At 48.0% G+C, this 24,362-nt stretch overlaps 3 protein-coding genes across 6 annotated transcripts in view; 1 reads left to right on the plus strand and 2 right to left on the minus strand.

The window, feature by feature from the left end:
- Nucleotides 1-8,232: 8,232 nt before the first annotated feature.
- Actl7b (actin like 7B) lies at nt 8,233-13,634 on the minus strand. Its single transcript, XM_005362200.3, has 2 exons — nt 13,488-13,634; nt 8,233-9,590 (listed from the first exon to the last, which is right to left on the minus strand). Exon 2 carries the CDS (start codon nt 9,551-9,553, stop codon nt 8,300-8,302), a length of 1,254 nt encoding a protein of 417 aa, XP_005362257.1. The 5' UTR covers nt 9,554-9,590; nt 13,488-13,634; the 3' UTR covers nt 8,233-8,299.
- On the plus strand, nt 9,564-13,074 carry Actl7a (actin like 7A). The gene is made up of 2 exons (XM_013351825.2): nt 9,564-10,218; nt 11,334-13,074. The coding sequence occupies exon 2, from the start codon at nt 11,621-11,623 to the stop codon at nt 12,935-12,937; it is 1,317 nt and encodes a 438-aa protein (XP_013207279.1). The 5' UTR covers nt 9,564-10,218; nt 11,334-11,620; the 3' UTR covers nt 12,938-13,074.
- A 2,846-nt stretch (nt 13,635-16,480) lies between the features above and the next one.
- Nucleotides 16,481-24,362, minus strand: part of Elp1 (elongator complex protein 1) — a 58,113-nt gene continuing 50,231 nt past the window's right edge. The window contains exons 34-37 of one of the 4 annotated variants that reach the window (XM_005362202.3): nt 23,615-23,742; nt 22,734-22,888; nt 20,732-20,834; nt 16,481-17,270 (exon numbers count right to left, since the gene is read on the minus strand). In XM_005362202.3, the coding sequence (XP_005362259.1) occupies nt 17,203-17,270; nt 20,732-20,834; nt 22,734-22,888; nt 23,615-23,742 (454 nt within the window). In that variant the 3' untranslated portion in view covers nt 16,481-17,202. Of the gene's footprint in view, nt 17,271-20,731; nt 20,835-22,733; nt 22,889-23,614; nt 23,743-24,025 lie in introns of those variants that run through there. The other 3 variants (XM_026786822.1, XM_026786820.1, XM_026786821.1) reach the window with 3 other exon arrangements.

Here is a 24,362-nt window from a genome sequence, read left to right on the forward strand (position 1 = left end):
TGTGGTAAGATGGAAGAGCTTCTAGGGAAGGGAACAAGGAGGGGACAGCAAAAGGAGAAGGAGCTCTCCAGGCAGGAAAGGGAATGGGGAGATGGATGGAGAACGTGGTCCAAGGAAAGCCACGGGCTCCTGTGAGGAACTGGGGTAGCTCCACGTGACCAGGAACACACCTGACAGGGAAAGTAGCGGTGCTAATGTCAGGGAGGGCATTTGTCAATCATGATAAAGAACCTGGTTGTCAAGGGACCAGGAAGCATTGGCAATTTTGAAAACACAGTATGGGCTGGTGTTTTAGAAAGATTCCCTGGAGTGGCCCTGGGGACACTCCTGTGACACAGGAGTCAGATGTTGCTCAAAGGAGTCAAAGAGGGGCCTGCAGCCTTCTCCTATCCTGGCTCACAAACAGTCCCTATGAGGAGGTTTCATAGCAAGCCCTGCCCGTGATAAACCAGCCTGCCTCCATCTTAGGCTTGAAAGCCATCTTATAGTAAAAACAAACTGATTCGTTCCTGGGTATGATTAAATCTGTTTCTCAAGAATTGGGCTAAACCCCATCTGTAACCTTAACTACAAATGGCTCTGTACTGCCTGTTCCAGGAAATAGTAACCATGCCTTTGTTTCATAGGGTTAGTATAACCACCTTGTTATGACTGCATTGTTGTGAGTACCTTGTTATGACCACCTTGAAACCATGTCTGTGTTTCAAGAGATTGTTCTGACCAGCTTATGTTATGTTCTTCTGTAACCCTACCTGTTTGCCTGCTAAATCCCCCCATTTGGAAAGCCCCTACTCCTGAACTATAAAAACCTGATCTAACCCACATCTGATGCTGGCCTCTTGAACCCCACCTTTAGGAAGGGACCGCCGTGTGCAGGAATAAAACAGGTTGCTTTAGTTAACCTGGCCATGATGATTTGCATCAGTGGTCTTTCTCCTCAGATCTGTGGGACTAACAGCTGCTCTTGTCAGGGTATTGACTGTCCGGCCTTTGGGGATTTTTAAAAAGTGGAAAAGTACCAAACACAGTTTTGAAAGAGGTGAGGGCTCCCAGTTCAAAATCCTGCCCTGCGTGTTGAAACACACGTAGGCTGTGGAGCTGCCCAGAGAGAGACCCAGCTGAGTGCTGGCTGCAAGTCAGGCCTCCAAGGCACACAGGGTTTTGACAGGGAGTAGCTGACAGATGACAAGTGTCTGTTCCCTTAGAACAGAACAGAACAGGTCCTAAGGGAAGATGCCGCCCGGGAGACCTCCAGAAGATGCTGTGGCAAACACAAGGGAACTGATGTTTCCCCCACACTTCTGGCCCCAGAGGGCTCATGATGGCGGCTGTGACTGCAGAAGTCAAAACTAAGCTCAGGCAAGCACAGAGCAGGCCAGCAACCTGGCCAAGCCAATTGTCTCGGTCCACTTGAGGCTGCTTTATCAAACACTGTCCACTGGAAGTGGTCACTTCTCTAAAATAAACTTTTTCATTGAAGTATGAAGACATATCAAAAACTACACACATGTGTACCACTTGATAAATGTTTCCAAATTCTTCAATCAAGATATAAAGCACTGTTAACATCCTAGAACATTGGTTCTCAAACTGGGAGTCAAACAACCCTTTCACAGGGGTCACATGTCAGATATCCAGTATATCGGATATTTATATTGCAATTCATAACAGTAGCAAAGTTACAGCTGCGCAGTAGCAACAAATACAGTCGTATGGCTGTTGGTCCCCACAACATGGAGAACTGTATTAAAGGGTCGGAGCATTAGGAAGGTTGAGAATCACCACCTTAGAGCCACTTCCGTGCCCTGAGGAGGTGATGTTCGAGTTGAGACTTGATTGTGAAATTAAAAGCTTTAAAAGCCTGCATTTGGAGTGTTTCAACAGAGGACAAAAATAGACATCAACACAGACCTTTGCTGCAGTAGGGCCATGGGTCAGCTGCAGCTCTGACCCAAAGGTCTCTCTGGCATCGGGTAGCAGAAGAGGCCACTCAGATATGTGTACGGCTCTGGCTACAGCATGGCCCTTGGCCACCAGCATGGTTTCAGGTAGCTGATCAGACCCCAGGCAAGCACACTTAGGGCTTCATTTTCTCACTGAGATAAAATACCAGCATCCTCAGAATGTCTGATGACCAGGCCCCCATCTCTTTTCAACTTCATTTCCTACCCTGCCCCACTCCCTGCTTGCCCTGATCTGGCCCCTTTGGACCTCTTGCTCTCCCTTAAACATGCTAAGCATTTTCCCAACTCGCTGCACTTGCTAAAACTCTCTTCCCCATTTAGGTTCCTGTTCAATTATCACCTTGGCAGAGAAGCCTCCCCTTAGCACCCAACATAAAGAGCAGCTCCAGATCTCAGGCGATGGAGCAGTCAGGAAGGGACTTGCAGCACAATCATGAGGATCTGAGCTCAGTCTCTGAGAACTCACATTTAAATAAAAAGCCAGGTGTGGCCTTGTCTGCCTGTAGACATCACCGAGGAGGCAGATCACAGAAGGAGCCCCGCCGCTGGCTGGCCAGCCAGTCTAGCGACGTCAGTGAGCTTCAGTGTCAGTGGAGACTGGTTGAGGAAAGTATCCAACATGGATGCTCTCTTCCACATGCATGTGGACACGCGTGTAAATGTCCACACATGTGTAGTAGACACATGCATATTAACTCCAGTTTCCTCTCCTCCATGGCCCCCTAACTGCTCCATCTTCCTGCTTCCGGAAGTCATGCCCATGAAACCATTCACCCAGAGAACCATGTATTTATTAACTTTTTGTGTCTGCCTTCCACCGCCAGCATGTGGCTCTCTGAGGACTTTGCTTTGACCACTGTTGAGGACATTCAGTATTTGGGTGGCGAATGGATGATCATTTATGTCAAAATACTTAGAAGGGCCCCTAAGCACCAATCAGCACTAATCACCTCGGAAATTCTTCCAAGGCCACTTACAAAATCTAGAAACAGACTCTGAAGAGAAAGGACCCAGGCCCCTAGCCTCATCCTGACTCTGTCAGATTCTTCTCCATCTTTGGTCTGGGCCAGCCTTCTACCCCTCGGGGTCTTTCCAAGAGGGCGGATGGGGGTGGATGGCAGGGCAGCAATTGTCATATACCAGGATTCAAGCCCGATGCACACAGCCACCAGAGCTGGACCCGGGGCTCCCAGGGCCTCTGTTGTGACTGTGGCCGCCAGACAAGAATGTCTGTCTCTGTTAATTTGCCTTAAGCTCATTTAATTACTAACTTGGTGGTTTCTGCTCTCTGCTTAGCTGCCTGTCAAGTAGGAGGCACTCTTGATAATTTAAGGGTTGGAATTTAGTCTATTTTTGCCATTGAAAAATCAGCCTGGAGCCAGAGTTTCCCTTTTATTTGGGAAGGCGAAACAGACTGCACATCAAAGGCGGTCATGCTGTAATTTCATCTTTTCTGATACACTCAGAGCAGGCCTCTGCACACTGGCTGCTCCACGCCACTGGCAGTCTCTACTAGACTGTCAATGCAAAGTCTGGTGCTTTCCTGTGAACAGCTTTTGTCTTTCTGTGTCCAGCTTTGTCTAAAAGATCACCCAGTCCTGTTTGGTGGCCTTACTTAAAGGCAGCTTAGGGAGTTCCCAGAGGACGTGGGGGGTGGGCGTGGGAACCTGGGCTCTCCACAGTCTCTGAGATCCGTGATTAAATGCTTGCCTATGATGATTTCGGCTACACTTACAGCTTCTACAACATGCATGCATTCCCCCAGAACCAGCATTTACACGGTACCCCACACACATGTGTGGTACCTCATAGACATGCAGGGTGTCTCATCAGGGAACATGCAGTCTAACGAGAAAACCTAGAGGGAACGATATCATCTCGGTCCATAAAACCCCTGCAACCAAAGTGTGAAGAAAGTGAACCAGAAGTGTGGGGGGAAAAGCAAGCATGGGTCAGCTGAAAAGATGGTGGAGAATTACTAGGACTTAGGAAGTGGTGGGTCTTCAAGAGGGAGTGTATTCGAAAGGCCTGCGACAGGGGCTAGAGAGAGAGCCAACTGCCCTTCCAGAGGACCCAGATTCACTTCCCAGCATCTACATGGCAGCTCACAACTATCTATAATTCTAGTTCCAGGGGACCCGACACCCGTGGCAAAATACCAATGTACATTAAATAAAAATAAATAATTAAAAGGAAAAGGCTGGGGACAGCTTAAAGGGACAGGAAAATGAAAGCCCAGAAGCTACAGGCTCTGTAGAGGAAGGTGGCTGTGGAGACAGTAAAGACAGGAGCTCTGAGGGGAAGACGGGAGGGCAAATGGGAGGAGAGCGAGGTTTGACCTGTTGTTAGGAACAGCTGACGTCACTTGCTGGGAAAAGCACAATAGGAATGACAGCATGAGGCTGGGGATGTGGCTTGGTGTTAGGGAACCTGGCTAACAGGCAGAAACCTCTGGGTTTGATTTAGCACACGGGGAAAAGAAAAGGAAACACTAGTATTAGCTAACAAAACAGTTAGCTCCATCCCTAGATTGGGAGCATTTGCCACTTAAATCTGTGATATGTAGAGTTGGTACATATCACTCAAAGACAAGTTGTCTAAGCGGAGGTGGGAATTTGAAAGTGATCTATGGAGTCCTTGTCCATCCCTTCACGTCACGCCACTTTGCCGGGGATGAGCAGTTATCAGCTATCCAGCGAGCTGCTGGATAAGGGCTCACTCCGCAAACTGCAAAGCACTCCGTAAATGTAGTCACTGATAGCAGTTTTTGGCCAGGTCTCCTAACCAGAAGGATTCCTAACCAGGTCTCCTAACCTCTTTGACCCTTGACGGTAAAACCATGAGCCTTTCTTCCCATGCTCAGAGTCGCAAGCAAGCAGGAAAAAAAAAAAAAAAAAAAAAAAAAAGCTGTGGGAGACAGAAATCACTCTCGGGATGAAAGGAAAGGAAGTCTGGGCTTTCATAGGTCACGCAGAGAGATGGACGGATGGGAGAATCAGCCCAGCCTGTCCTGAAAGCTTAGGCTGTGCTGGCACCTGCTGGCATGCAGGGTAGCTATGCCGGCTTCACTTTATCCAGTAATTCTCCCATTTAGAACGAGTGCCCTGGGATAGTCGAGTGTGTGGATGGCTGGATCAGCGTTGGAGGCTCTGCCTCTGTGAATCTTCTATGATCTGAGGTGCTATAATGTGTCTCTGGAATAACCCCCAGCCTAGAGTTTCCTCACAGTAACCGCTCACTGAGACCTTCCTGTGGGCATGCGCAGCTCCGAGGGTCTCCTACGCGTTCCTCGGAAGCAGGACCTCAAACGCTTCTGCAACAGCCTCCTTATTTTAGAGCTTCAGATAGCTTGGGGTCCTTGATCTGACCAGGATCATGCGACTGGCCTTAAGGTTAAATGAGAACCCTAATTAAGGACCAAAATGCAGCTTGGTTATAGTCTTTTATAGTAGTACCAGGTTGTTTTCAAGTCCGAAGCCTAATTCACCTATGTGCTACATCTGTGATCCCCACAGAGGTTTTTTTCCTCATTGGTTGATTGATGGCTGCTGTACTCTTTTGTGTCCTCCAAACTTAATATAGGAAAACTGGTCTTCAGTGGGGGTAGTATTGGAATTGAGTAGGTGGGTAAGGAGGATTAGTGCGCTTCTTTAAAGATTGGGTTAATTACCAAAGGAGTAGGTTGCTAAACGCTAAGCACACCCCAGCCCCTCCCACCATCTCTCCACCATGATCCCACTGGCCGTCAGTTCTCCACCATGTTTAACACAGCCCTAGGCCCTCACCAGAAACGAGCAAATGTTCATGCTATGCTCTTGTTACTTTACCAATTTCCCAGTCTCAGACGCCCCGTTAAACAGCAACGAACAAAGTGCCTCGTTTTAGAAAAGGCTTACCGCGGCAGCCTTAAACAGTACTGGTGGCACGTGCCTCTAATCCCAGCACTCAGGAGCTGGAGGCAGGTGGATGACTATGAGTTTGAGGACAGCCTGGTCTACATAATGTGTTTCAAACCAGTCAAGGCTACACATAGAGACTCCATTTCAAAGACAACAACATCCTTTTCCCAGTCTAGGGAGAAACTTCTCCTACAGGGTTTGCGGAGAGCGTGGGTGGGGAGCATCGGACTGAAAACATAAAGAACAAAGACAACCTCTAAAGAACTTGGGTCCTCATAAATCATGTCTGAGAAGTCTCAAGTGTGGCCGGAGAGGCGGGTCAGCGATGACAGTGCTGCCATCCTGGCAAAGGTCTGGAGTCTTGTTCCAGCTCTCAAACTGCTACTGGCTCCACAGGACCTGACTCCCTCTTCTGGCCACCAGCCGCAGCAGTTTACCTCTTAAAAAAAAAATTCTGAAGTTTCCACTGGAAGGTTTTCTAAACGTACAGGCATGGAGACCTTTGGCCTAGGTCACTTGTCGGTTAATGTTCACACCCGGGGGACTCTACCAGGAGCACATCCAGTCAAAGATCGCAATAAGTCATTTTCTAGACCTCTGCCATAATTTAAAATCAAAAGCTAAATATACTAAGTTGAATCATGTAAAACTGCCAATATTTGACTCTCTTGACTTGCAAACCTTGAAAGGATTCCGCAGAACTTAGGCAGTGTGTTTATTAAGTAACTGGACAAGTGGTGGGGGAGGCGACATCAGCAGGCAGACATCTGAGAACCTTTTGAATGATGTTGAATTCTGAGTCCCGGGTCCTCCCTGATTCCACATTGAACTTGGGGTGGAATGCTACAAGAGCTGCCTTTTAAGAGGCATCTCAAATATTCCAGGGCAGGGAGATTGGAGATTGTGAACTCCACGGGACCCCTCTCGGCCCAACCATTTTCGTCTCCCAAGTCCCCAGATGACATGCTGCTGTCTCATAGCATCTTTCTGTAAAGGGGACACTCTGCAGACTCCTATTGCGACAGTCAGCAAGTGCCTGCAGAGACACCACTTGAAATGTCACCACTATCACTTTCTAGGGCCCTACGAAACCCTCCCAGGGCCAACCTTTTGTAGATGACCCATCTCCGCTGGTCGTATCATTTGTTTTCATCTGCTTTGCCTGAAGTTAATGAGTGTGAAGAGGACATGAATGGATGGCTTCCTGAGCAGCCCCATGCCGGTAGCGTGCCCAGCCCCCGGCCTCTCAGGCACAGAGAAGAGGCTCCACTTGGCGGTTGAGAGGCTATTTATAAGCACGGCCGGCTTGCCTATCTCAGATCCAAACCAAAGCCTCCATGTTTCCGCGGACTGGTACTCTTTGTTTCCCTGCAGACTGGTAACGTTTACACAGAAATGGGTCTCCTCGGCTAGCCTGTCATTTGGATTGTTTGCTTTTCCCTTTTGGACTTCTTTGATGCTGCTGAAGAAAGAAGTCCACAGGAATCTGGAGAGAGGAAGAGAGTGGGCTGCAAGGCGGGGTGTGTGTGTGTGTGTGTGTGTGTGTGTATCAGCCATGTGGTCCGCTGTCCTGCCTCTTAGCCCCCACTACGGCTTCCTTAGCTGAACTAAGCTGTTTCCTTTTCTCTTTTTTCTTTCTAATTTTAATGGCCAGAATGTTAATTTCTTGGTACCGTTCCATAGGACTCTATTTTTTACTTCCCATTTATTTCCATATTTTTGCAGTGTGTGTGTGTGTGTGTGTGTGTGTGTGTGTGTGTTTGTGCAATGCGCACATACACATGGCAAAGTGGGTGGGGTATGTGAGGTCCAAGGGAAACTTGCAGTTGGTTCTCTCCGTCCACATTATAGGTCCAGAGGCTTAAACGGGGGTCGTCAGACTTGACATCAAGCACCTTACCTGATGAACCTTCTCCCCACCCTGCCTCCATTCATTTAAAAGGGAAATTTTCTCTATATCCATTTCTATTAGTGAAATTACATTGATCTGTCCTCTACCAAGGGTCTGAGTTCATCCAGTGAGTTTTTAAAGTTTGCATGTCATATCTTTCTATCTTATAATTTACTCGCTTTTATAATTTTATCATCTGTATTTGCGTATTCATGTGTATTTGTGCTTATGTGGTGTTGCTAACGTGTGCATGTGCCTTCCTTTCTGGAAAGAATCGTTGCCACAGCAGTTTTAAGATAGTCCGGCATCCATCTTGTCTCGTCTCCCTTTTGACGACTGTACTGACCCACTTACGGACACTCAAGAAGAGGGCAGTTAACTCTAAACTCAACCTGTCCCCACCCGCTATCGGATTCGATCAAGAACTCCAGACCAGACACGACTGTTATAGGTTAAACTTTAATGTGAAATTCTGTAAAGGTAAAGAGTCTCCCTCCCAGGGGGTGGGGCTCTGCTCTCCAGCTCTTGCCGGTGGGGCCCGCCCCTTAGCATTTGCTGTAGATGGCTGCGCAGCCGCGCTCCTCAAACTCTTCCTTGCTGACCCAAAGCTGCTGGAAGGCCTGCAACGAGGCCAGGATGGAGCCGCCGGTCCACACTGACGTCTTCCTCTCGGGAGCAGCGGTCACCGTGGGGCTGTCCCCGGGGCAGAGGAGACTCAGCTCCCTCTGGAAACGCTCAGGGAAGCCGTCCAGCATGGTACAGCCACCGCACAGCAGCACGTTAGCAGCCATTTCCTCCTTGAAGCCAGTATTCTGACAGCGGCCCAGGCAGTCAGCCGTGAGCTCCGGGAGGCCCGGCTGGGTGCAGCCCACCAGGGAGGGCTTGAAGAGCATCTCGGAGCAGTGGAAGCGCTCCTGGCCGATGGTGATGACCTTGCCGTCCGGGAGCTCGTAGTCTACGCGCAGCTCCTCGGGGCTCAGGCTCATCTCCTCCTCTGGCAGCAGCGCGGCGTAGCAGCACTTCTTCTTGATGTGTTCGATGATGTGCAGGTGGTCATCCGAGAACTGGTGACCTGCTTCATTGAGCAGCTGCATGAGGTAGTTGGTGAGGTCGCAGCCGGCATAGTCTGCACGGCAGGGCAGGCCCGGCAGCAGGTCCCCCTCGGAGATGGGTACCACATGCGACACACCATGCCCGCTCTCGACTACCAGCCCGGAGGTCTTGCCGTATGAGTAGATGGACAGAAGCGCCTGGGAGGTCACGTGCATGGCTGGGATGCGGAAGGTCTCAAACATGAGCTCCGCGTACTTTTCCCGGTTGCTGATGGGGCTGAGTGGAGGGTCGGACACCAGCACCGCGTGCTCTTCCGGAAGGATCTTCATGGCGGTGTGGAAGATGTACTCCCAGATGTTCTGGATACAATCCCAGTCCACCACGACGCCGTGCTTCAGTGGGTTAACCAGCTTCAGAGATGCCTCCATGTTGAGCAGCTCATGGCCCACGTATGTCTCCTTGAAGGTGTCTCCAGCGTCCGCTGCCATCTCGGCGCTGCGCTTGCCCACCGTAGAGGAGATGAAGTAGGTGGGCCTCTGCTCTCCCGCATAGCCGCACTTACAGTACTGGGAGCCCAGGTCAATGACCAGCGCCTTGATCTTGCGTATTTGCTTGGGCTTCATCTTCAGTTGAGTGGACCCTGTGTCCCGGATGCCAGCCTCAGGGACTGGCAGTGTTCCTGCCTCTCCAGGGTCGCCCTGGGCTGTGCCCATGGGCTTTGGGCTAGGGTTGTTCTTTGTCGCCATCTGCCTCCCTTCCTCACCTTCTTACATCCACAGCTCCCTGGGGAGAAATGAGAGTCCACCTCCAACCGTGCCTGGGCAACCACTTAGCGTTGTGATGTCACCAGGGACAGTCCATTTAGCTAGGGGGGAGCTTGCTCCGTTCACCCTCCACACACCTTCCTAACTGGTTTGCTCCAGGACAGAGCTAATGACCAGCGGCTCTAGAACCTCTCTGCTCCTTCTCACATCTCCATGTCTGGCCATTCAGTGGTGATCCATTTATTTCTTTCCTCCTCTGCTCCTTGGCACTGATAATTTGGGCCCCTAGAGAAAACCAGGCACAGTACCGGGTTCTTCCTGTGCTACTTTGCAGAATCTTAGGGGCTGGGCAGAGCTGCACAGAGATTCAGAATTCAAGAGCAGTTTTTGAGAGTGAGAGACGTCCATCTAACACCAATTAACCAGGTCTCCTAGAGACCTTGAACGCTGCTTCCTAGACACAAAGCTCAAGGCCTATACCTGGCCTCCTCTTTCATTTCACAAGCACAGGTGCATTCTCTAGTAAAGCTAAGCAGCACTTTGTACTTTTCTTCTCACCCCTGAGACCAAGAGGACCTGCCACCACCTCCACGAAGGAAGGACCCCATCACCAGAGTGACTGTCTCACATCTAAGATAGAGCCGAGGGTAAGGTCAAAGATGAGGCATGCGTAAGGTTAGATCCTAGGTTCTGCACTTGGTGTAGAGGTTCAGAATCCAAGAGCGATCAGTTTTTAAGAGGGATAATACTTCAACCAAAGTTCACCTAACACCAACTAACCGGGTCTCCTAACAACCTCAGCGCTGTGGGGGGTAGGAATCAGTAGGTCCAGTTGAGGAGGCAGATGGCCAAGAAGCTTCAGAAATGCATGCTAGGTGTCAAGGCATGTTTGCGGTACATGTTGGGGGTGGGGGCTGTGTACTCCTACTGGATATCCTTGGGGAAGCTGTGTACTTGAGCCTTAATGTTTGCACTGGTGGGACTCAGTCAGCTCATATTTCGATGCACATGCTGTGACCCTGATAAAGGAGCGCAAGTCCATGTTCAAAACTAATTCTTCGTAGGGTTATCTACCTTAGACCCCCAAATTAGGCAGGAGGGCTGTCCAATCATCACAGCAGCAGTAGCTCCTGGGAAAAGCTCGGATGGTGTCCATTTGTTCAAATGTCTCTAGTCCCTTCTAGCCCTGGTCACCCACAAGTCCCTGCAATGGCCCATGGCCTGATGGGACTGGTTGGCCCTCCACTACCACTGGCCTCCCTTCTCCCACCCACGCTCTACATTTCCAGACTCTTCCCCCTGGTTACATTGGTCTTCTTGCAGCTTCTCTCAGTGGAGCTCAGCAAACTTCTGTAAGGGGACGGTCACATTTATTTCCCCTCAGCTTTTGGCCCAGTCTTTGTGATGCTGATTCAACTGTTTTTTTTTTTTTTTTATTTTTGTTTTCTTTTTAATGACCCGGGCAATCCATAAGTGAATGAGTACGGCTGCTGCAGTAAATTCATATACCGCCACAGGCTGGATCCGGCACCCTGCTGGCCCCTTCACTAACTCCCCAGTCATGCGACTTAGTCCCCTGTACCACTTGCACTCCTGACACTAGGTCGCTTCCTTCAGCTCCTCACACAACTGCTGTTAGCTCAGGGAGCCTTTGCCTGAATCACATCAGCACGGCTACCCTCTCTCTGTCCTCTGATTTTTCTCTAAAAACTTCTAAATTTTATTTTTTTGTTCAACAGACATTTTGTGTCTTTCCCCGCAGCATACACCAACTCGAATGTGGACCAGATAAGGGCAGGACTCTGTCGTTGCTTCTTCATGGCATGTTACAGGCACTCAACAAATGAACTCAACAAATTAATCAAGCTTTACTACAAAATATAATATCTCCCATGTACCCAAACAAGGTCTCCAGTGTCTAGACAGTCTCTGGTCGCTGGATTATGTCATAATCAGTGATGTCACTGTTGGGCAGATTCTTAAGCCGTCCTCTGATTTGAGCCTTTCAGGCCTCATACCCAGCAGGATCAAGAGCTTTCTGAGAGCAGTATGTCTCTGGACAGCGTGTGGGCTCCAGAGGCAGCAGACATGGGGGATGGGCCGCCTGCCAAGAAAGCTGCCAACCAGCAGACACAGGTCCTCCAGACTGCCTCCCTAAAGGATGGCCCAGCAAAGAGGGCAGTATGGGTCCGTCAAGAGAGTGCCGAGACAGTCGACCCTGAGAAGTCAACCGCTCCCAAGGACAGGTCCAAGTTAGAGGTGAGCAAAGCAGTGGTCGTGGATCTCGGCACCGGCTTCTGTAAATGTGGCTTTGCTGGCCTGCCAAAGCCCACTCACAAGATCTCAACAACAGTGGGCAAGCCCTACATGGAGACAGCCAAGACTGGGGATAATCGCAAAGAGACCTTCGTGGGCCATGAGCTCCTTAACCCAGACATACATCTCAAGCTGGTCAACCCCCTCCATCATGGCATCATCGTGGACTGGGACACAGTGCAGGACATCTGGGAATACCTCTTCCGACAAGAGATGAAGATCGCCCCGGAGGAGCATGCAGTCCTGGTCTCGGACCCACCCCTGAGCCCTCACACCAACAGAGAGAAGTATGCTGAGATGTTGTTTGAGACCTTCAACACACCTGCGATGCACATTGCCTACCAGTCCCGTCTGTCCATGTACTCATACGGACGCACATCTGGGCTGGTGGTGGAGGTGGGCCACGGCGTGTCCTATGTGGTACCCATCTATGAGGGTTATCCTTTGCCTAGCATCACGGGGCGGCTAGACTATGCAGGATCTGACCTGACGGCCTACCTGATGAGCTTGATGAATAACTTTGGAAAACACTTCACAGAGGACCAGACCAGTATTGTGGAGGACATCAAGACAAGATGCTGCTTTGTGGCCCTGGACCCCTTCGAAGAGAAGAAAGTCCCTCCCAGTGAACATGAGATCCAATATACTCTGCCTGATGGGAAAGAGATCCGTCTGGGCCAGGAGAGGTTCCTCTGCTCGGAGATGTTCTTCAAGCCGTCGCTGATCAAATCCATGCAGCTGGGCCTCCACACCCAGACGGTGTCCTGCCTTAACAAGTGTGACATCGCACTCAAGCGAGACCTCATGGGGAACATCCTGCTCTGTGGGGGCAGCACTATGCTCAGGGGCTTCCCTAACCGCCTGCAGAAGGAACTGAGCAGCATGTGCCCCAATGATACCCCACAGGTCAATGTTCTGCCTGAGAGAGACACCGCAGTGTGGACTGGTGGCTCTATCCTGGCCTCGCTCCAGGGTTTTCAACCACTGTGGGTTCACCGCTTTGAGTACGAGGAGCATGGGCCTTTCTTCCTCTACAGAAGGTGCTTCTGAACTGATGGCGGCGTGGCCACTGTGGTGACAGTGTGTCAGCTTCACTGCGTGAGGGAACACCTTTCTACATATGGTGTGTGAGCTGGCATGTTCATTCCTGTAGCATTAAAGGCCCCTCGTGTCCCCTTCCCTTCACAGCACGCCTATTTCCTGACGGAGTAAGTAAGAGCCACACAGATGTGTCCTTGCCTTAAATGATACAAACGCCTGGGAGTGGAGCAGGGCTATGAGATTCAGACATGCACTATGCTGACTGCTCAGTTTCTCTTGGAAGAAACTTGTTCTAACATTACGCTTCCCACTGTAGGAACTACTCTGTTGTTAAAACATGCTTAAGGAAAAATGTGATAAAAAAGAAAAAACGGGTTAAGAGTAAATGCTGTTAAAGGGTGCAAGGGGATCCTCATCCACAGTCCCCCCAGAATGCTGAATAAGTCCAGTCGCCCACACAAACAGTACCGTATTTCCCATCGGACAGCAAACTCAGAATATGCTGGCAATCTACCTTGTTTTAACTACCCTGTCTTAACTGTACCTCTTTTTTACTCACCAGTATGTCTCAAAACTGGTTCATAGTAAGCCACCAGGGTTACTGGCTGTGAAGACTTGTATCATTCCCTTAGCACTACGGATGGACGCAACAATAGAAGTACCATTCAGGTCTCGAAACCCAGTACACAGGCAGGAACACCTGCCAAAAACAAAGACCTAATCCATAAAAGTCCATAGTTTTGGCAAAGTCCCTAACTGCACTAACTTGTTTTGGCTTCTGTAGTCCCCTTCTGGCTAACTGTCCTTGCTGAGCTGCGTCAACACAGGATGTAGTTTTGTGCTTAAAAGAGCATCCTGTCCAGGATCTAACTCTAACGCATGAACTGACTTGGTGGAGACCATTCTCTATGGAGAGATACCTTGCTCAGCCTAGGCGCAGAGGAGGGGGAGGGGGCCTTGAGATGATGGGACAGACTTAGTTGACTTCCCAGGAGAGGCCTTATATCTCTGAGTAGATGGAGGGTAGAGTGGGGAGAGGAGCAGGAAGGGCAAAGGAGGGGGGACAACTAGGATTGGTATATAAAAAGTAAGTAAATTAAAAAAAAAAAGTTCACCTTTTTTAAAAAGACTCAGGACTACACTCGGGTCCCAAACACCCAGCATAGTTGTCAGCTAATGGACTTTCTGGCTTGAATCCACATACAAGTGGGTACCTCACATTTCTGGAGACCCCAGCGGGATTCCCAGAGAACAGACCTTGACACACTGGGGGTCTCAGAGCCTCTTGGAGCAAGGAGGAGTGTGGTAGCCAAGGGAGTTCCAGGGTCCCAGGACCCCTGTCTGATTAATTGCTGCCTAATGCCTTGGAGAAATGAGACCTATACCCCAAAAGGGAACAAATTTGAAAGTCACCTGGTCTGTCACCTCCAGAGGTAAGGCTGGTTAAGGTACCTTCTGTTTAAAACATAAAGGAGAGGCCAGCTGCAGATGCGGGCCCAGTGTCTGGAATCCATGCGAGACATCTCTGAACTCCTCTGGTCCATTCAGGTGTATGAATGCGTGGTGTGTGTTTCTGTTGGTTGGACAAACATTTAACGTGGGAGAGGGAGTGAGCCACCTGGAGACCATGACTACCATTGTCCCTAAGATGTGGCTACAGCAGCTGCTGCGGCAACACCAGTGGTGGTGGTATTGAGCACAGGTCTGGAATGAGGCTGGAGACCCCAGCCACCCCAATCAGTTTCCCTATATTGCCCAGTGGCTTTCTCACAGCTGATGGAAAGCAGGTACATGTGTCAGGATCTGGTCCCCAGGCATTGCTCCCAATAGCTACAATTGTGACTTTTAGCTCTTAAACAAGAGCCTTCACATCTTACTGGGATTCTTAGTCACACTTGCACCCTGAGCATCTGGAAAGCAGGCATCTCTACCATACAGAGGCTCCAAGAGCCATTTGCTCAACTCCAGGAAGCCCCAGGCCTAAACAGTAAAATGTCAATGGAAAGCTAATAGAACCACATTCTTTCACAAAGCATTTTCAATGCTCACCGGATCCACCTGTCCCAGTAAAGACAGGCTCCACACAAAAACATCTAAGTTTAGTACTTCCAACATCTTCTAAATTTAACAGCTGGGGAAAACTTCGCAAGTTTGTTACAACAGGGATGAATGATGTACTACTATTAGGAGGTGTGGCCTTGTTGGAGGAAGTGTGTTACTGGGGAGCAGGCTCTGAGGTCTCTTATGCTTAGGATACTGCCCAGTGTGTCAGCTGATGTTCTGTGGTCTCTGTGTCAAGATGTAAGAGTCTCAGCTCCAGCACCATGTCTGCCTGCATATGCTAATGGACTGAACCTCTGAAACTGTAAGCAAGCCCCCTTCAATTTGTAAGAGCTGCCATGGTCACGATGTTTCTTAAGACAACTATCTAAGTGAGTAAGAAACTGTCAAAGAATTTTTTAAAAGCCTCTAATTAAAATAAATTGACCTATTTCTAGACTTGACGAGAGAGAGAGAGAGAGAGAGAGAGAGAGAGAGAGAGAGAGAGGGAGGAAAGAGGAGAGAGGAGAGTGAGGAGAGAGGGAGGGAGAGGGAGGGAGAGAGAGGGAGGAGAGAGGAGAGAGAGAGAGAATATTATTCTTCCAAGCCTTTGGAAACAGGATGAAATGGGTCCGTTAAACACCTTACAGAAAGTAAACTAGTCTGCCTAGACACTGACAAAAATCACTCAGCATAGGAGGCAGGGGCTGGAGAGCAAAGAGTAACCTCCATCCCTGCTACCATACTATGCCTGCTGTCTACCCAATACTGAAGTGCAGGACCTGTGTCAGCGGATTCCAATCCATCCCACCCGACCATTGATGACTCTAGCAGAGCATATACTGGCGATAAAGCAGTGCCTGTAACAGTGCAGGTAGAGGAGGGTCGCCTCGCAGTTAGGGTTTCTATTGCTGTGAAGAGACACCAGAACCACAGCTACCCTTATAAAGGAAAGCATTTAACTGGGACTGACTTAAAGTTCAGAGGTTCAGTGAATTGTCACCACGGTGGGAAACATGATCATGACAGGAAGCATGGTGGCATGCAGGCGGAGATGGTACTAGAGAGGTAGCTGAGAGTTCTACATCCAGATCGGCAGACAGTGAGACGCTGGGCCTGGCTTAAGCATCTGAAACCACAAAGCTTGTCCCCAGAGACATGCTCCCTCCAAGGCCACACCTAGTTGAACAAGGTCCTACCCCCTGATAGTGCCTCTCCTGAAGAGCCCATGGGGTCCATTTCATTCACACCACAAGGAGGCTTATAGACCAATTAAAGCTGGTAGCACATAGCTTGATTGAATGGCACATTTAATTAAGAAAAATTTTTTACGATTTATTTTGTATGTATGTTTTGGCTGTATGTATATGTTTGTGTACTACGAGCTTGCCTGGTGCCAAGAGGTCAGAAGAGGGCATTAGATTCCTTGGAATGGAAGTGAACAGTTGTGAACTGCCATGTGGGTGCTGGGATAATTGCTCTTAAGTGCTGAGTCAACTCTCTAGTCCCCAAACACATTTAAGTTTTTATTCTGCTTTGAGTCGGGTGGGAAGATGCCAGCTACACAATCACATCTGACTGAACGTTGGCAGCAGTAACAGCCTGTTTTTATACAATACACAATGTTAGCAATGCAAAACAACACAGAAATGGAACTCCACTTTTTTTTTGTTTTTTGTTTTTTTTTTTTTTTTTACGAGGTAGAATGAAACATCACTCCCTATCTACACAGGAACGGAGGATCAAACCAATGATGAGCGTTACCATGGTTACAACAGAAACTAGGCCTGGATCTGTGCATGAAATCTAGTCCATGATTTTCTGCTTCAGAAGCCATGTTCTCAAAGAGCACTAAACACAACAACAGCAGGTTGGGCTGTTCTAAGATAAGGTCTTGCTGAATCCCACACTGGTCTTGAACTTGCCTTTCTGCCTCAGCTTTTTGCGTTGCTGGGATTATAGGCATGCCCCACCATGCCCAGCTAAAAATAGCATTTTAAAAAACAAACTGTAATATGTTGGCTGAAACAAAGTTCTGGCAGTACTTAAAGTAAGAACCAGACTGCTTAGTGCTAAGTCTGGTGCTCACAGCAGCTGTAGGCAGGGCAAAGGCAGACCATCCCTTTGAACATCTCAGTTCTCAACAACCAGGCCTCTAAGGAGCAAGAACTAGAAGCACAATGAGGAGTGAGTGGGCAAATGGTCTTCCCAGTGATGCCTTCTTCACAGGTCAGTCAGTCCAGCAGGCTCAGCTTCCACAGGCCTCTCAGGTCAATCTTTGGTGGCACACAGATTCCAGCATCTGAAAGCAAGAATGGAAGGGAGGTGATAATGGATCTGCTACCCTCAACTCCGCAGTGTCAAAGCAAACACAGCCTGGAGGCCCTGCCCAGAGAAGAGGAAGGGCATCAGGCTGCACACGTGCTCATTAGGTGATTCAGTATTTGAACAGGGAGAGGTAGTACTGGTGTCTGCTTACTTTCTAATTTTTAGATGTGTTTTATCTATGTTTATGTCACACACACACACACACACACACACACACACACACCATATGCACACAAGTGCCCTTGGTGACCAGAAGGGACACTGAAATCCCAGGGGACTGTTCTGGATGGCTGTAAGCCACTACAGGTGAACCAGCCTTGGTCCTCTGCAAGAACGAAAATGTTCTTAACCACCAAAAGCCATCTCTCCAGACCTGAAGTGCACATTTTCAAAAAACTGTCAAGTTGCAAACTAGATCTACATTTTACCATATGTGAAAATTTTCTCAATTTTAAGAATAAAACGTGGCAGTATGTAACAGTGAGTCAAGTGAATGACAGAAAGTAACAGAATTCTATGAACAGATGCTCAGCAAAACTGACTTTAAAAAGTAAAGTAGAAAGTAATTTCAGGTGGGAATTCTGTATTTTTTCCTTTAGACTTTAGGAGTCTCTAATCTGACTAGGAATCATATATATGAAGCACAGACAAGAAAAAAAAATATATAGATAAGGATCCAGGTGGGGGTGTTGCATGCCTTTAATCCCAGCACTTAGGAGGCAGAGGCAGGTGGATCTCTGGGAGTTTGAGGCCAGCCTGGTCTACAAAGTGAGTTCTGGGACAGACAAGATTACACAAAGAAACCCTGTCTTGAAAAACCAACCAACCAAGAAATAAAAAGGGATATAAAACTGTTTCATTATTATTTGCTAATAATTAAATTTCTAGCAATATATCTACATATGCACTATTAAAATTATTTTAAAAATTTAACAATGCAAAAAAAATCTTTAAGAGAATTTTTAAACCATGATTTTGCATTTTATGCAAACACATGCTTATACACACATAGATTAACTACAAACTGCCAGATTACAAGGCTGTGTCACCATGCCTGAACCAAATTTTAATTTTTTATTTCTTCAATATACTTTGCAATCTAGATTTTCCTATCCTACTGACCCATACAGTTTCTAATTACCTATGTTATCATGCCTGTCATTTTCCAGAAATAAAAAAACAACCACCCTTCACACAAGTCAAACTATATAAACAGAGCCCACTAGTTTGGGATATAAAAGAATATCAATACCAAAACAAGGTTAAGCAGGTCCATAATTTCATGGTTAAAGCTTGAATGAGATTTTATCTTTAAAAAAGTTACAGAAGAATCTATTGTCTTTTAAAAACATTACATAATTGCAACTATATTTGATTCTAGAGTTAACCAAGAATAAGTATAAAATATCAAATCAGCCCAGAATGACAACCTGGGCTGACCGACAGCAAAAGAGGACATGTTTTACATTTCCATGTTTGACTTTCATGGGGCAAAAAGAATCATTTTAATAAGAATACTTTGATGACTATTTACCAGTCAGATCCCCTTCAGAAGCGATCAGAACTGTAACACCCAGTTTCAAGTTTAGAGCTTTCCCACGTCAGACTATGTCATGAGATCCTGTATTTCTGCACGACCTGCAATCAATCAGTCTGTGCTGTGTACAGCAGCAAGCATGGCAAGCACAGATACTGACAAGCAGGCATTGCCAATGCCTCCACTAATGTGAGTATATGCGCACCACTGTTAGCTGGGAAGGACAACGGGGCTATTTGAGTGGAACTAATTTTCTGAGTGGGTTTTGCTGGCTACTTTTGAATTACAACTTTTCCCCTTTCTACCTGTTAGGATTTGCATTTTAAAGCCGCTTCCCCTACACATTAACCCAGGCATTTAAACAGCTGAATCCAAGCTGTGGCAGTGCTTTGGGAGGTTGCAGGACCTTTTAGACATAGGCATAGCTGGCAGACACAGGAGTTGAGTTGAATGGGGTTTATGAGCTATGCTTCTGCCTGACTTGAAACTGACCTCTCTGGTTCCTGGTTGGTGTCATGCTACAATCAGCTGCCACACAATCCTGCCACCATAGCAGCAAGCTGCTCCTACCAACATGCTTCCCCTGACAGGATGGGGTAATCCTGTCACAGTGACAAGAATGTAATTAAATACCAACCAACTTTGGAGCCACAGGACACTGACATCATAAACTCAGATGAGGAACCCTCACATGTTACAGACTTTACAGGCAGAAACATGTAAAGTGTGCCTTCAAATTCTAACATTAGTTGTAAGGTGATACAAATATCTGTCTCCTAATACTATTCTGAAGGTGGAAAGAGTAATTGTAGAGCCAGAATCCCAACTCAGAGGTCTCCCACTTGAGTAGGTGTGGGCTCTTAGGCTCATGCTGCAACTGTGATGTGCATGCATGCATGAATGGACACACGGGCATGCAACTGTGATGTGCATACATGCATGAATGGATGCACAGGCATGTAACTATGATGTGCATCCATGCATGGATGGACACACGGGCATGCAGCTGTCACTGCGAAATTTTTTTTTAAAGCAAAGCTGGAGTTGGTTAAGAAAAGTTTTTTTGTTTTTTGTTAGTTTTGTTTTTTTCAAGACAGGGTTTCTCTGTGGAGCCCTGGCTGTCCCGGAACTCACTCTGTAGACCAGGCTATCCTCAAACTCATAGAGATCTGCCTGCCTCTGCCTTCTGAGTGCTAGGATTAAAGGCAAGTGCCACCACTGCCTGGTAAGAAAAGGTTTTAATTCAGATTGAAACAGGCATTACGAGATGGGGAGAGATGATAGAGACAGGATGGCAATACATGTCCTAAACTGGGCACAGGCTGCTCAAGAGTTAATTTAAAAATAAATAAATAAAATGTCACATTGTGCCAGGAGTGGTGGTGTACATCTTAAATCCCAGAACTCGGGAGACAAGTGGATCTCTGAGTTCAAGGGAAGTTTGGTCTGCAGAGTAAGTTCCAGGCTAGCCAGAAACACAGTTAGACCTTGTCTTCAAAAATACAAGCAAACAAACTTAAGTCATGTTGCGTCCTTCCCTCCAAGCCACCAACATTAGAAATACTAGAGCCACGTAAAATGTGGTCTCAGTTCCCTCTTGTTCGAGCTCTTGGGAGCTAACAGACTCTGGACTGACAGCTGGGGAGCCTATAGAAGACCAAACTAGACCCTATACATGTAGGCAACAGTTGTGCAGATTATGGGGAGTAGATTGAGGGAGGGGGAACAGGAGGAGGGGAAAGAGGGTGAACTGTGTTTGGTATATAAAATGAATAAAAATTTAAAATACAAAGAAAATGTGGTTTCAGACTGAGAGGGATCCCTTAAAGAGCTGATCTCTCCAACACCAACACCCAGCCCTGTGCAGCACGAAGACAATGTGAAGAGAAGTCACTGACCAAGAACAGGGACAGATGGTGGCTGCGGCTGTGGCTGCTGCTGCTGCTGCTGCTGCTGGTAAGAGGCAGTGATGCTATTCACAGTGGAACTCGGACCTAGGACCTAAGCAGAAAATAGGTTATGTCAGCAGAGATGATCTTCGGATGGTGACAGACCCACAGTCTCCACTAGCAGCAACCGGGTCTGCTGTCTTTCTGTCTTTCTCAGCTCTAATAGAGACAGGCCAGCTTCTGTGCTCTCTCAGCTCAGACCGCTAAGCTTCCTGACTCCCAGGAACGGGCAGCAGAGGAAGAGACGACTCCATAAGCTGGCCTGGCCTTTTCCAAGTTAGCAGACCCTAGCCCATGGGGAGAGGAAAATCCAAGTTTATGGAACACAGAAAGGATCCATTCTACTCAAAGCACTGTAGGAAATAGGATTTTTTTTTGTTTTGTTTTGTTTTTGAGACAGGGTTTCTCTGTAGCTTTGGAGCCTGTCCTGGCACTAGCTCTTGTAGACCAGGCTGGCCTCGAACTCACAGAAATCCTCCTGCCTCTGCCTCCCAAGTGATGGGATTAAAGGTGTGCACCACCGCCACCTGGCTGGAAATAGTAATTTTTATATTAAAAGAAACACATATGTGTCATGTGGGTGGAACACCAACTCTACACAGATCTCACTGGGGTCCATGCTGGCAGTGAGCCTCTGCTTTGCTCTCATTGGTCTTTGCATGTGTCCCTGCCAGAACACGGTCAGCTGTAATACCACGAGCTCAAGAGCACTTACAAGTGACTCATGGTGCCCGGAACGAGGCCCACTTCTGTACTGCCAAACAAAACATCTGCACGCTTTCCCTACAAGATTCACAGAGCTGCGATCGTAGAAGCTACTGTGATCTGAACAGAAGTGGAGAGGCATTCGAAACTGATGACTTCAAAGCACTGCAGTATGGAAGATAATCGTATTTCTAGGCAACATCCATTATAGTTAATTCAAGCATTTGTGGCATCTAGATTTTTAGCTGCTTTCCTTGCTGTGGCATGTAAAGTGGTCTGTACAAATATCCACCCTCTTATCAAGTCTTCCAAACATTCTGGTAAAACATCCATGGAAGTTTCCCCACTAACCTAGGAAATCGAAACCCAGAATCCGACACATGTCTAGCCAGTGAAATGATCGCAACCTCCTGTTGCTAAGCACCAAATCCACCCGTCTATCCACAGCCAGTGAAGCCAGGACGTGGGCATGAACCACAGTTTTCTCCATCAGCTGATGCCCTGTTACACGCCCCCAAAAAGGGGACTAGAGGAGAGGGCACCGCTGGAAGGAAAGGCAACGTGCTTGCTCTTAAGGGCTATTCATTACAGTTCCTACTTCTCTCTGGGCACTTACAACCAGCTTTATGGGGCTGCCTCCCTCAACTCTCAGGTCTCACTAAGCCGTACCCTCTCCAGACCTGTCACCATCCCCAAGCTCTTTCTTTTCTTCTTTCTGCAGGGGCAGACGCTACTTCTCTAGCTGCTGTTCCTCTCTCAGCCTCCGGTGCTCCTCTTTTGCCTTTTCTGCCCCTCAATGCTTATTTAATCAATCAGGTATTAAATTCTCCATGGGAAAATAACAGGCGTGGATTTTGTTTTCCTTACTGAACTCTGATTGATATACCAGCTTTTCTAAATCCTAATCAAAACTCTCCACAGTAGACTTGAGAGCTCAAGTAGCCAGCAGATACTTGAGAACACTTCATGGGACACAAAATCCCCCACCCTACTCCAGGGCTTCAGATCTAGGATCTAACCCTAGCTTCCCTCCCTCCTCCATACTCCGTGGTCACTGAGGATTTCCAATCATCCCTATGACAGCTGCTCTATCTGAAAAGGAAAAACAACAACCTACTTCCCCTTAGCAGGAAACAGGCAAGCTGACTGCTAAGATAAGCGCAAAGCAAAAGTTGTCTTCCACTCTAGACTCTTGGGGGCTACAGAGAGAAGGCAGAGACCGCAGGTGGTGGCTGAGGAAACTTACCGATGTGAGTGAACTCTGCTGGCAGTCAAGAGTCCAGATTTCCGGAAGTGCCTTCTCCATGAGCTTCAGAGTATTCTCATAGGCCTTCTGCAGTTCCTGTGCTTGCTGTTCAAACGCCAGGACAAAGAGCGCCCTTAACATACTGTGCACTTCGTCTGGAGAGAGAAACGTGAAAGTGTGAGCTGTGTCCCAGCTCCACTGCTAGAATCACACAGGGACTTCTTCCCCAGGCTCACAGTGGCTGGCACCACCCTAGAGAAGCATTCTTCCACTTTCTTCTTCCCAAATGCTGGAGTAATTCAGCACATGGGAAGGAAAGGGAAACTCAGTGAACGAGTGCGGTCCCTGCTCCTGGCTTAAGCACTGACTCAGCTTCCCACTGACCACTTGCTTCTTCCCTCTAACTCAGTGCTTCTCAACCTTTTTACCGCTGCAACCCTCTAATGCAGCTCCTCGTGTTGTGCTGACCCCCAGCCACAAAATTATTTTCATTATTATTTCACAACTGTAATTTTGCTACTGTTACGTAACATAAATATCAGCTATGCAACCCCTACAAAAGGGTGGTTTGACCCCCGCAGGGTTCGAGGCCCACAGGTTACAGAACCACTGTTCAAACTGGAAAACACCATCAGTGTTGTTTTCTGTTGTTGCTTTTTAAACACCTGATTTTGTTTGTGTCTCAGTGGAGATCAAAGGGCAACGTTCAGGGAGGGGGTCCTTTCTTTCTATTATGTGGGTCCCAGGAATGGACATCAGACTGTCAGGCTTGATGACAGGCATTTTGACCCTGAGTCATCCCACCAGCCCCACACTGCATCATAACTGTGTATTAAGTGTGATTGTCTGTAGTATCGCATGGTGAGCACCAAAGACCAGACCTTTCATCTTGTCAATGCTTTGTACCACTTCACTCAGGGCCTCCAAAAGTGCCAGGTCCTCTAGAGGACTCCCTTCTTTGAGGCTGTACTTCTTCCGCTCTGCCTTGCGCCGGTTTTTAGATGACCTCCTGTCAGAAATGAGAGATGTTGAAAAGGAAGCTCTGTCTACAGACAGCGTTCCTATCTGGGGAGATGTTAGAAAAGAGGGGCTAAAACCACACAAACCTAGTGGGGTCTAAGAAGAGGCAAATAAGGAAAGCTAAAGAGCTGTTTCTCCCTTCAGTTCGGATTAAAATGCAAGGTAAGATGGGGAAAGATGGCACACGCCTTTGGTTCCTGCACTCAGGAGGAAAAACAGGTGGATCTCTGTGAGTTGGAGGCCAGCATGGTCTACAGAGCAGGTACCAGGCCAGCCAGAGCTACACAGTGAGACCCTGTCTTAAGAACTAAAGGGCAAGGTAAAAATGAGGTTCTCCTGATAACACACCGGAACAATGGAGGGAAGAAAACAATGTGAGTGCTAGAGTGAGAACAGCCTCATTTCAAGGATGTGCTGGAAAGTCCCCGCACAGCGCTCACTGGCCCTGACAGACAATCTCCCACTCCCCTGCACTGTCTTGTAGATATTCTGTTTCTGCATGGTAAACACGCTGACCACATCTCATACGTACGCAGATATCCGGGAGTTACTCTGGGAGTATCTGACCACATCTCATACGTACGCGGATATCCGGGAGTTACTCTGGGA

The sequence above is a fragment of the Microtus ochrogaster genome, linkage group LG5 (assembly GCF_000317375.1).
Source record: "Microtus ochrogaster isolate Prairie Vole_2 linkage group LG5, MicOch1.0, whole genome shotgun sequence".
NCBI classification, from domain to species: Eukaryota; Metazoa; Chordata; class Mammalia; order Rodentia; family Cricetidae; genus Microtus; species Microtus ochrogaster.